Source organism: Xiphophorus maculatus, chromosome 7, assembly GCF_002775205.1.
Source record: "Xiphophorus maculatus strain JP 163 A chromosome 7, X_maculatus-5.0-male, whole genome shotgun sequence".
Lineage (NCBI taxonomy): Eukaryota > Metazoa > Chordata > Actinopteri > Cyprinodontiformes > Poeciliidae > Xiphophorus > Xiphophorus maculatus.
In genome coordinates, this window is record NC_036449.1 from 17,639,089 (window position 1) to 17,652,454 (window position 13,366).

A 13,366-nucleotide genomic window follows, 5' to 3' on the forward strand; every position below is an offset into this window, starting at 1 on the left:
GCTGCTGAAATTAGATCCTTCAGAATAAAAGCGGTCGTTCACAACAGGTAAAACTGGATCCTTGTGTGTGAGCCAAGAGCATGTTGCTGTAGGGTAAACTCAGTCTGTCAGTTTTCACTGCAACAGCAATAAGAAGCATGAGACTTGAACTGAAACCTCAGTTAAAGATGCATAAAGGTAAAGGATTTAAACTATTTTTGCTAAAGTTTATTAAAGTAAAGGGAGAGCTTATTCTAGGTGAAAAGCTCTGCTGGTGACTAAAGAAATGTTGATTTAACTTTAGCTGTCAAGGTCAAATGTATTTATAGCTATAGCATGTTTCCTGCTGCACAATGTGCTTTACAAGGAAGAACCACCAAAACATTAACTGGCATCAAAGAATCAAGAATAAAAAACCAAACATAAGATGGAGAAAACTTCTTAAGACTGTTAAACCATTTGGGTCAATGTATGATAAAAGTCAGTTTAAAGGGAATTGAAAGTGCTCCAGAGTTTGTGCTTACTTAATATTAAGGGGCAGGTTATTCCATAGTTTGGAACCTTCACCTCCACCAGATGTGACTTAAGACTGAGGATAAGAAAGCAATATTGGTGCACTAGACCTCATGGTTTTAATTGGGGCATGAATAGAGAGTAGCTCAGACAAGTAGGACGGAGCAAGACCATGCAATAATTTAAAAACAGAAGGTAAAATTATAAATTACATTCTGAAACAGACAGGGAGCCAGAGAAGAGAAGTCAACTCTCAGCGTATTTTTGCTTTGTACCAGTCAGCAGACGAGCGGCAGCAATTTGGACTAACTAGAGATGATGAATGGAGGATTTGTCCAGGCCAAAACACAAGGAGTTGCAGTAGTTCAACCTGCAGAAGACAGATTAGCTGGAAGATATGGCTTTATCTTGGCCAACTGTCTGAGATTAAATAACCTAGATCGGACCACTTTTAACATTATCTTTGCAAAAAAATACAAATAAAAAATTGACTGTAGGCTCATGAGGATGTTCATAACACAAATAGACCGAATGTGCCATTTTTTTGTAACCCACAATAGTTTTAAAAACAAATTCAGTTTGGACAAAATAGTTTTTCTTTTGTCAAACAATACATTGAATCAATTTGAGAAACTTCAAAATGTCAAACAAAACTGTAAACATTTTGTATGATGCACGTTTTTATCAGACCTGTATATTGACAATACAACCAATTTTTTATTTTTTTTGCAAAACACAATAAAGTTTATAGAGCCCTACTGGAGCAGACACAAAGTTGGATGTAATTTTTGTGTGGACTTATTTCAAAATCTCTTAATGCAATTTAATTTTCAGAGGCAGATTCAATACTGTCATTATCAGACTGTGAGGCTGTTGCATGGTCTCCTGTTTTCAACTTTTATCAGGTGTTAATATTTCTTTTCTTTTAATATCTTTTTATTTGCATCCTACCCTTCTCTGGGGAAAAAGACTTTTTAAAATCTGTATCTGTATGCATGATGCCTATTCTATTACAGTGTCTATAATATAAACATGTATTACTGATTAGGCAAAATTTTAAAAGTTGATGGAGAAAATGCCAATATTTAAATGACACTAAACCTTTCTTGCGTTAGGTGAGGTAACATTAACAAAATCACTTCCAGTTAAATGTCATAACAACAATATACATTTGAAAATAGATTGATATTTTTAATCTTCTTCAAATTTACAGGTTGATATACTTTTCCTTGGGATATGGTAGCATTGCATTTTAAACTGTATGACTTTATTCAGTATATGATTAACAATGACAGCAGCACTGATAACTATATAAGCTAATCAAGGCATTGTGAACAACTGTCAATGCAATCTTCTAACAGACAATCTGCAGATGAACATTACTTGTGGCTGTGTTTGAGCATCTTTTGGATCCTTCTAAAACCAATTATGACTAAAAAAAAGAAAGAAAATATTCAGAAATTAGCCAGAATCAAGTTATTGCTAGGTTTTATAAACTGAATAAAATAGCCATATTGTCTTTGGTCCAACTCAACAACTACAAAAAATTAGAGCTATAAATTCAACGTGATTGTTTAAAATGACATAGCTTTTTTATTGTCAGTATATTGATAGGAAACAGCTGAAACTACTATTTTCGTGATTAGATTTACATTTTAAGACATTAATCAGTTTCTTTAGCATTGAGGCCAAAGCTACTAAGAGCCATAGCTGAGAGTCTAAATAGCCACATGTGGGAGACCTCTGGGCCATGTGTAAAGTACTCAAAGGCAGCCTTTGTTTCACAGATAATTCCAATAAAGTGTTTTCTTTCTTTTTAGAGACAGTGGTTTGTTCCCTTTAATGCTTTGATTTGCTTCATAGCTTTCAGCTTGTTGTGTTTATGAAAGCCCTGTTGGAGGTTATGCGTTGTTTAATGTAAAAAAGTTGTTGCTTTAACTCTTTGCTGCCTCTTGGTCTGAATCTCCCTTTGTCAGGGTCTGTTACACATTACCTTTCAGGACGATGTTATCGTCCTAACCATCCCCCACGTGGAGCCTGTCACTGAGTGACACAGCCCGCAGTGCAACCAATCTGCTGGACGAGCTACTCTTTACAACCGCAGGCCTTCTACAGCGGAGTAATTCTACAGTGTATACCCTGTCCAAAGTCCATAAGAAAGGAACAGTTAGTTTTATAGCCTTCCTGGACTCATTACCAACCCAATTGTTTAAAAGTTCTTTGTGTGCACATGTCCTTACATTTTGTTTGAAAATTTATCTCAATGTAAAATAATCAAGAATAAAAAAAACAAAACAAAAAAACCCAACTCTTTGGTTATTAATCAACTTAATACAGATAAGGCTGTTTTGACGATGATTGTGTCAAAAATATCTTTATTGTGGTGGATCATGTTTGGGTAGGAGGGATCGTTTTGCCCACAGGGCCAGCCCTGTGGGCAGCAGATGAGCCAGAGAAACTTGTGTGTTACTGTGTGCGTGTGTGCATGTGTGCTGCTGAGCTGTAAGCAGAAGAGCCCCGCCAGGCAGCCTGCTGAAACTGGGCACAGTCTCCCGTCCAACAGTTCGTCTCTCTTGTTTCCTTCAGATGATGCCTTGGATTTAGCCAACCCACACAAGTGCTATGAATAAGACACTGGACAAAATACACACTTCTGGAGGACTCGGACAGAAAGCAGAGATTTTTCAGAGTGGCAAGGGTAATGAGAGTGTCTTCCCCAGCTCAGCAATCATCCCACTGGAAGATCCTTCACTCACTCCAAATGCTCAGAGGACTAGGACCAAGTTTTGCAAGGGGAACAGGTATAGCTCACTTTTTCTTACATAAACTGTGAATGGCACAGGTCTGCTCACAACAAGATGCATTATGAAAAATTCATCTACCTAAAAGAAGAACTTTGTGCAACACATTTTACAATGCTTCCAGCCCTGAATTTAAATAGCACAGTGTTTGCATATGTACGAGCCAGTAAAAGAGCTGCAGTGTTGCTTAGCAATACACTAAAGACCAGTTGATTGAGTTTTTAAGTTGAAGTTAACCATTCATTCAAGTCACTAACAAACTTGTTTCCAAATATAATAATGAATTCTTTTGAGAGTTAAAAAACCTTTATTTACAATACTTTCTTTACAACATACACTGCTTACCTCTTCCAAATGTTAAAGCACTGTAAATGTAATACAGTGGAGGAATCAGGGGCTGTTTCTCTCTGCTCTTATCTAGAGCTTGTCGGTGAATGTAATAAGTGAGTCAACAGGTAGTTAAGTGCAGGAGGGGTTAATGCAAAGAGAAGCCTATTTATCAACTCCTCCATACCTATTGTCTGTAAGAGCAGCAGCAGAATCAGTACAAGGGCCCTGCGTGTGCTGACATGTAGGGAAAAAGTTTAGTAACAATCCCCCCACTTCTTCAAGGGTATAGATGCTGTTTGTGAGATAATTTCACTCTCAATTGTGTTTGGGTTTGTGGCCTTTAATAATTGTATTCATTCTGTGTTTTGACATCAAGAAATAGATTTAACCCTCCTGTTATGTTGCGGGTCAAATTGACCTGTTTTCAAATAATTTTTTTTTTTTAAATAGTTGGAAGTATTTTTTTTGCATAAAACTTTTTCTATTTGTCTTAATAGGCGCACTACATTGAACATTTATTCATTTTACACATTTGCAACCCCCCATGCATCTACATTTTACATAGATACTGTTTGGGTCAATTTGACCTGGCAGTGAAGTTGAAGGGTAAAAAAGATTTTAAAAAATGTCCAATTCTATATGTTTCCAGCTATGAACCATATTTCACCCCACACAAACCTACCCCCACACATCACACATACGTGAACACGTGCATGCCCACAAGCCCACTTTCTCACTATTCTCTTTATTTCACTAGGAAACTGTGATAAAGCAGGTGTTCATACAACTTTTGACAGGAACCTTTTCTGTTCTTGTGGGAAAACTCCACCCACACTGAGTGGACAGAAACATAAATACTCTCTGCATGACTCTTTTGTGTTGATTTTAATCAGCGGGTCAATCTGACCCAGAACAGTACATGTGTCTCAAGTCCAATTATAAAGATCACCCCTTGAAAAAAAAAAATCAGAATGTAATATAATTTTTTTTTACAAAAGATCAATTTCAAGGAAATTATTGGGGTTTTTTGTGTCTAGGTGTTTTTCAGTGGACACAAAAAATATAAATTCCATTTTTTTTGTCCGAATTAGTAAATGGGTAAGTTGTCGTTATTGATCTTCTATTTGTGAGAAATAAAAAACATCATTGCACAAATATTGATTGAAATGGTAAGTATTGGAGTTAATAATCAGATACAAAAATGTTTTGGAGGATTGTTTTGGTTTCTGACACTATTGCATGATTACACACTCCACGGGTCAAATTGACCCAGGAACATTATTACTGTACCTCAGAAACAAAACATAACAGGAGGTTTAAAAAGCCACAAAAAAAAAAAAAAAAAAAAAAAAAAGAAGAAAGATGTTGAAAAGAACAGATGAAAGTTGCCAGAGAGTGATGATGTCAAGTCTGGACAGTCTTTTTACCATTTTGGGGGGAAAAAAAGTGCATCTGTGAAGGCTCTAGCTTGAATATCATCTCATAGGATGAAGACTTCACTGGCTGTTTTTCAAGTGAGAGTGAGGAAATCAACATAGATGTTACCAGTGAGGTAGTAGCATTGACATGTTTTGGAAAAATACCATATTACTTTGAAACTACCCAAGGACAAGGCTCTCCAGAGACTGATTAGGTAAGACTTGTGAAAGTCTTACCAGCAAGATAGTTGTTCCATTATTCTCATACAAACCAAACTGAACAGCAAGTGAAGAAACTGTTTTGTTTTCAGGTAGTGTTTTAAAAGAGGTAACACTGTTTTTAGTGGGAAATTAGAGTTAATTATTTTCAATTTGAATCTAGGCCTCTTTTCACACACAACTCTTTTGAGTAAGCGTGGGTGCTCTCTCTATCCTTTGACACATCAATACCCACCTACTTGTTTTTATCAAGAAAACAGCTCATGTCTGTTGTACAACAGTAATCATGGTACACTGATTTTTAGTGCAAAAATCTTTTGCACTAAAAAATTGCATTTACACTAAATGCATGTTTTAAATGCATATATGTACTTTGAAAAGCTATGAAAAGTTCAGTGAGGATTTATACTGTCTATATGTTTTATTCTTAAACATTTATGGGTGTTATGGCTCTAAAATCTGTTTGCCTTTACAACTGATCTATCTGAATTTGTTTAAGTTATAATCACTTCCACTTATATTACTTGTGTCTGTGTTGATGATTCTTTAGGAATGTTAGAGAGGGGGAGGACTCTTTATCTTCCTCTGTTCCAAACCCCTTTCCTGAACTTCTACCTCCAACTGTTTCCGGCTCCATCTCTGAATGTTTATTGCCTTGGACAAAACCTAATGCAACTCAGGTGAGTCTTCCATTTACTGTAAAAAAGCATTTGACAACAACACTTGTGTTGGTAAAAGCAGCACAACTGCTGTTTTCTAACTATCCTCAATCGGAGGACATTCAGGAAAGTTGCATGATGCATGACTAGACTTTGTTTGACTATTGTCTTTTGTCTGAATTCATGACACGTGGATGGTTGAACAGGTTTTACAAGTATGGAAATTAAGGGTGCTGACGAGATAAATGCTGTGTCAGGATGGGCAGACAATCTGCATAGACTGTTTACTTTGGGAAAGGGAGTTTTTCCTTTTTTTCCCTACATTTAGGGCCCACCATACAATATGAAAATGAGTGAACAAAGTAAGGTGTTATGTTGACTGTAGATGTTATATGTTAAACTTAAAAACTTTATGGTTCACCCTGTGAAAATCTGGCCAAGGGTCCACAGCACTGTTGTTTGTTTTAGCACAAAGTGTGGGATTCTCTTACTCTCGAGGCTGGTTTGTATGCTGATGTTTGACAAGCTTTTGTTGCAGTGTAAGTCTATATATTCATTTATGTATGATGAAGATGAAAGAGTAGGAAATGTATTCGATATTAAGAAAAAAGCATTTTTTTGTAATAAGACCTTGGACACATTCTTTTACACAAAATGTCTTGTGCAACTCTGCAACAACTTTAAAAATGAGTATCAATGTGCTTTTTCTTCACTAGTGGAATATTGTGCAGTGAATATACACAGGGGCGGATCTAGAAAAATATCTATGGGGTGGCATGAAGGGGGCAAGGATTTTTCAGGGGTGGCAATACCAAAAACAAATATTTCCGACACAAAAAAGTACGCAAAAACACCAAAACAGAACATTCAGTCTGTTACATTATGTTGTCAGGCTTGATGTCTACATTGTCATTAATAATATATTTTCACTTGAACACAGCGGTGGTTGATTAGCTGATTTAAACACCTGCTTTGCTGATGACTTGGTGTGCTGGTTGTCCTCTTTTAGTGCTAAAGGAACCAAAACACACTGAACTGCGCAGCACATGTTAAGGTTATCAAAGTCAATAGCAGGCTAGCATAACTAACTCACTGCTCACTTTTTCAATATTTTCTCTAAATTATAACTTTTTCTTCACCTGTTAAGTGTGAAATCCTTGAACGTTGTTATCTATGGCTGTCATAGGGTTGAATTAACCGCTAAACATTGCGTCCTTTTTTCAGATTCTATGGGTGATTGTGGTATTTTCCTGACCACCGATATTTCTGACTTAATGGACAGCAATGGCGCGTGTGTGGCGCACGGTAATGTCCAGTCCAGTAATATATATCCATCCGTATATATAAATGTTGCCGCCTCCGGCTCTGTCCTTCTCTAGCACATGCCGCTACTTAGCAGTAGGTTCAGGTTACATTGTGTTGCGTTCAATGTCGTCGGAAAAAAGAGATTCATGCTCTTAATGTCCGATTTGCCATAACTATTTATTGAATTCATTGTCGCCAGCTGGGGTGGCAACAGAGGTGGCAAGGCTCTCAGCATGCCACCCCAGTAGATCCCACCCTAAGTATGCATAAACGTCTGTTTAGTTGAGAGCATTCCTGTTCAGGCTTATCTAATGTTCTCTAAGACTAATTCTTGGCTCTTGGATAATTCTTCTGATTATTTCTTTCACTCCTCTGTGATGGGATGCTTTATACAGACTATTGGTGGTGTCTATGCTAATTTGCCTGGAAAGAGATTAAGTGGGCTCATGTTCATCTACTTAGCTTTTGCAAGGGACTTTTTTTTTTTTTTTAATGTGAGCCCTAACTACTTGGTCAGTTTAATAAAAAAATCCTCTCCAAACTCTGAATCTTCATGGATATATCTTTTATGGCTAATCTTGGTCAGCCATCCCTTGTCTGTTTTTAGCTCAGAAAACTATATGCAAACATTGATCTGTTTATGTTTGGCCATAATTATGTGCAAATACCTGGTCTGTCCATTTTTTCAGCCTGCTTGAGACATCACCTGACGTCTTCCTTTAGACACTTTGTTACTTTTTTTACATTTTCATTCAAACAAAACGCATAGAGTGTCATTGTTTGACCCAAAATACACACATTAACATTATCTCTATTCCTTACTATTCCAAGGACTAAGTGCCTTGTATCTTCAGTCTGATAATAGAAGAGCCTTATGTGACACATTGCAAGTAAGAGAGCCTCAACTGGACACATTTGCAGCTTCATTAAAAGCCAGCCTTAAAGATTATAAAAGTACAGTTGTCTTAGTTCTTAAGATACTGACCACTGTTATTCACACATTGGAGGAATTACATCTCATACTCACACGCTCATGACCTCATTGTTTTGGCAGTGAATCACTCTGCAACAACTTGGACAGATATTGTACAGGAAATCCAAAACTTGAAACAAATATTTGGAAGACATTCAGGATTTTGGAAAGCTAACAATTATGAGTCTGTTTCAGAAGTGCATGGGTTTCAGACTCAAGTTTTCTTTCCTATACATTTTCCAGTGCGGCTGAATTAGTTTGGTTTGCAAACCACAAGATATTTCCTGGATGTGGGTCCCAATACTATAAGCTTGAAATTGTATTTTTTGTGGTGTGTATGTGCTGTGTGGATTTGTGTGTGGATTTGTAGCAGCAGGGGGCAGCTAAAAGCAATGACTCATTGGAAAGCCTGAAATTCCAAAGTTCCACAATTAACAGCAGCTATAAGTGATATTAGAGTTTGGTGCTCATGTTAAGCATAGAAGGAGAACACAATCAGAAGGTCTATACTTGAGTTATAACATGTACAGTTCAGGTCAAAAGGTTATGCTACTTGCACTGTCCCTGTTCAAGGTATATTAGAGATGCAGTATTAAGTATTTTTCAGGCACGTAGTACCATTTTATAGCACAATCGCGTAACTATTATCTTCAGTTGTTATGAAAATGCTGTATATATCAAGCATAACTTAAAAGAGATTTAACCTGACACTTTGATACCTTGAAATTAGGCCTCTGTCTCTTTAAGAAGTTCATACTATATCTGACACTCTTACCTCGGCATATCTTCACAACAACGCATTTCCATTACGCTGCTTGTTAGGAGCGTTGGACTGAGAAGTTATTTGTGCGATAAGCCCAGCAGATGCACAGTTTCTCCAGGACTTTGGTAGTTACTGCTGCTGCTAGTCTGAGGGAGCTGAAGGGGTAACCTACGCATGTGGGAAGGGAGCTCTGTGGGGGGTAAGCTTGGACTGCAGCCCCAAGAAGGAGCTTTGTGGAAATACGTGGCGCATTGTGAGAGCAATCTTTTAGACAACCCCAAATGGGTGCCATTAGAGATTCAAGGAGTTCTCAAATGTGCATGAAAGAATCAACTTTCATCTGAGTATGAGTGTTTGTAGACTTATGATCTCAACTGTATACGATTAACAAAATGTAATCAAATTACTATTTGTTTCTTTTAAGTAAATTATTGTAATATTTGTTATTTGACAAATCAAAGGCTCAAATTAATAAAGAGTAAAGCTCAAATTGTCAGTAAGGTAAATCATCCAATTGACCTTTTTTTCTGAAACAATGACCTGCTTCTTCATAAGGAAGTCCTCAAGTAGTTCCTTATGTATTTTGCTGATGAGGCCTGCCCATCATGGGCTTGGCAACCTCTCACTTATTCTTCTCAGCAGCATTCTTTGGAGAGACAAAGGGACTGTGTTTGTGTGAACAGCTGTTTTAATGTCACAAGTCTTGTGGTGCAGGGTTGTGACCTCCTTTCAGGAGCTCTCAAGAAACCCATGACATCATTGTTCCAAATGTGCTGCGCTCGTCCCCTCACCCACCATCTGATCCTTTCTGCAGTGGGAAATTGCCAACTGGTCCTCCCAGAGCGTCTTTGTGGGTTGTAGTTTCAGTTATAATTATCTTAACCCAAATAAAAATCAACCAAATACAAGGTTTAGAATTTATTCATGTATAACACATGGAATTAATAGAGAAAAGTGATTAGTTGAAATCAACATTAGATAAAATACTGTAGTATAAAATACAACAAAACTTTCTTAACAAAAGCAATGTTTTAACCTAGATTTAGAACTGTAATGGTAAGAGCAGGGAGCACATGGAGAGGGAATTTGGTCCAATATTTGGGCCTTGTCTGACTTCAGAGCTTTTATTAAAAGTCACATGAGAAAAACATATAATTGTGCATAAATTGCAAATTATTACAATAATGATATCAGTTATGATTAACAAAAATATTCCATCTTTTTTTCTTTTAAATTATGTGAATATATTTTTATAAAAGCTACCTACAGTACATCAGCTGTAATGTGAGTCTGAATCTTGACTCACATTAAGTGAGTGGCTTTCCTACTCACTTTTCACTCACACAATCAGTTCTCGTCTCAACCAATGATGGTAAGTTGATGAAACTCTCATGTTACATAATGGTAAAACATATTATGAGACAACAGTGCATCATGATTGATCATATACCCTTAAAAAGTGAGAATATGTATTACATAGTATTGACAATATTGTGTAATACTTGTATCTTGTTAGCAAAATGACAGCATGCAGCGAAGGTGCTCAGGAACGGGAATGTTGACAGTTATAATGATGACAATAAATAATCAGAAATTTGGCTGTTAGTCCTCAAGCTTTGATAAGCAAATTATTACATTTTTTAGTTTTCATGTCATTTTTTATCTAAGTAATTTCCTTTGTATGTAGTGTTTTATAGCAGTGTCACCAAAAAAAGCAAAAATGTATTCATTTATTTTCACAACTGGAACAAACTTGTCAAATGGGAAATTGTCATGGTACTATAACTGCCATATCTCTATTGCCCATAATATGAATAAGCAAAATACAGTGTAAAAACCTTAATCTATGCCTTTTACTTCCAAAGAGGTAGGTTTTCTTTTACATAGTAATTCATCTTGTTTCAGTTTGGGTGTCTGGGTACAGCCTGCTTGTTTTCTCTTTCTTTGTTTATCTTTTCTGGTTATTTGGCTGAGCTTTTCCTCCTGAAAACTGTGTTTAGGAGTGTTGACTCATATGCTTGATAAGAGTCTGGTGAGAAGCAGACTTTTAAGTATCTTCACAGGGGTGAGAAGTTGTTCCAGCTCCAAAGCACATTTTAAGTTTGGGTCTATCTCTCAACCAAAGGAGGAAAGTGAGGGGAGTCTGACTTGATGATCTCCTATTACTCAAAAGATTTAAATCTGACCCTGAGGGTGCAAAGCCACACATCATATGTTATACTGTGTGGTTATTGGATTTTAAAAAAGTGAAGCCAAAACCCCCATAAACTCTTAAAATGCACAACTGATGTGAAGAATTTAAAGGTAGCTTCCTTAGATTTTTCCATAATCTTTGTTCCTCTTATTTTTCTACCAAGTTCAAAAGTCAAGCTTTGGTCTAGTTTTTTGGGGGTATGATCTGAATGCCAGCTCTGGTTATACACTTGAAAAACTTTGGTGGAACAACACTAAGAATCTTCTCTTTAGTTATTAATAATCAGACACAATGTCTCCTACAATAAATGTTTAGTAAAAACACAAACTTTGTAATTTCTCCCTCCTAACTTTAAATATCTTCCGAAAACATCTGCAGTCACATCGGTCACAGAAAGCAATTTGTTTAACAAGCTGTGCAATAAGTTTAATCTTATTGTTTAACCTCAAATAAGATGAATACGGACTTCCGGGAAGATGGCGGAGGGAGAGGTCGCATAGTTGGGTAGCTCTCCGAGGTCGGTTAAAAAACCCACAATAAGAATATTACTCGATAGGTAAAACTAAGGTATGAGTGGGTCGAGCATGAAAAGAAGTCGGAAAAACAATAAAAAGCAAGACGAAAGCGAAGAGTTGCCTGCAACGGGAAAAAGACCCACACGCGAAGCTAACGAACACGAGGAAGACAAAGAGGAGAAAATGGAGGAAAGTGATAGCACGGTGACGCTGCAAAACGGGTTCGCCACCATCAGAACTGATATCAAAAACTTGAAACAAGAGCTGTGTCGGGAGCTAGCTGAGTTCAAGGATGAACTGAAGAAAGAGATGAAGGAAGAAATGGTGAGATTCCGACAAGAAATAGACCGCAGGTGGTCTGAGAATGACCGGGAGATCCAGGCACAGCGAACGGACCTCAGCGAGGCGCAGGCACGGATAGAGGAGGTGGAAGAGTGGAAGACGGATGCTAACGAGGTGCTAATGAAGATGGTGGAACAAACACAAAGAATGCAGGAAAAATTAACCGACCTCGAAGGGAGATCGAGGAGAAACAACATGCGAATCTTCGGCCTGCCAGAAGAGGTAGAGGGGAAATCTACTGCCACATTTTTGGAGCAACTATTCAAAAAGGAACTCGAACTACCGGAGGGGACTAATCTCCAGATTCAACGAGCTCACCGAACACCCGCATCCAAGCCGAATGCAAACGCAGCACCGAGGTCAGTCGTGGTTAATTTTCTGCAGTATGAGACCAAAGAAATGATATTGAAGAAAGCCTGGCAGACAAAGATTCAGGTAAAGGATAAGCGTATCTATTTTGATCACGACTACCCGACTGAGATTGTACAGAAGAGAAAGGCATATAGCGGCATTAAAAAAATATTGAAGGAGAAAGGAATACGTTTCCAGACACCACTCGCCAAAATGCGGATACACTGGGAGAATGGAGCGAAGACATACGAAAATGCTAAGTCAGCAGCGCAGGACATGAAGGAAAGGGGATACAACGTAGCTGAGCCGGGAGGAGGCGACGCGGCAACGGAGGAAAGGAGACGAGGAGCGGCAGGATGGCAGAGAACGAAGGGGACAGACCGGGACCGAGAGGCGGCTCATCGAGTGAGAGAAAAGCTACACAACTTCCAATGGAAACCCTAGAATGTTTCGCTCACAGAAGAAGTCGGTCAAGAAGAAATGAGGTATGGTCACAAAAGAGAATAAAGACTGGGTCAAAGTGCAAGACTTCTTAATTTCACAGAATTCATTACGAACCGACGGAGAGGGGATATAAACTTTTAAGTTGGACATGTCTAGATGGAGTAGTACCCCACGGGATGGGAGTAGTACAGGATCTAGGGAGGGGCCCTCAGCAAAGGTGAGGATTTCCCCTCCACCCACCAACGGGGACTGGGGAAGAGGGATACCCCAAGTACGGGAAGTCAGTTTGATTTTAGGTTTTTGTCTGGTTAGTATTAGTTCATGTTGGTTAAGGTGTGAGTTGCTGGGGAGCTTTTCAACAGGGGTCGAGAAATTATTTCCATGACTGATATCAAGATAATGTCGCTAAATGTGAACGGGTTGAATGTACGGAGTAAAACAGAAAAGGTGATGACTAAATTGAAAAAGGAAAACGCACAAATTATATACTTACAAGAAACACATTTATCCAAATCGGAGCATGAAAAACTTAAAAAATATGGTTGCTGGAATATATATTA

General features: G+C 37.9%; 1 protein-coding gene across 5 annotated transcripts in view; it reads left to right on the plus strand.

The window, feature by feature from the left end:
• Positions 1 to 106: 106 nt before the first annotated feature.
• The window catches only part of grb14 (growth factor receptor bound protein 14), a 36,529-nt gene continuing 23,269 nt past the window's right edge, over positions 107 to 13,366 (plus strand). For 3 of the 5 annotated variants that reach the window (XM_023337281.1, XM_014471131.2, XM_023337282.1), the window contains exons 1-2: positions 2,900 to 3,293; positions 5,811 to 5,940. In XM_023337281.1, the coding sequence (XP_023193049.1) occupies positions 3,115 to 3,293; positions 5,811 to 5,940 (309 nt within the window). In that variant the 5' untranslated portion in view covers positions 2,900 to 3,114. Of the gene's footprint in view, positions 178 to 2,899; positions 3,294 to 5,810; positions 5,941 to 13,366 lie in introns of those variants that run through there. The other 2 variants (XM_023337280.1, XM_023337283.1) reach the window with 2 other exon arrangements.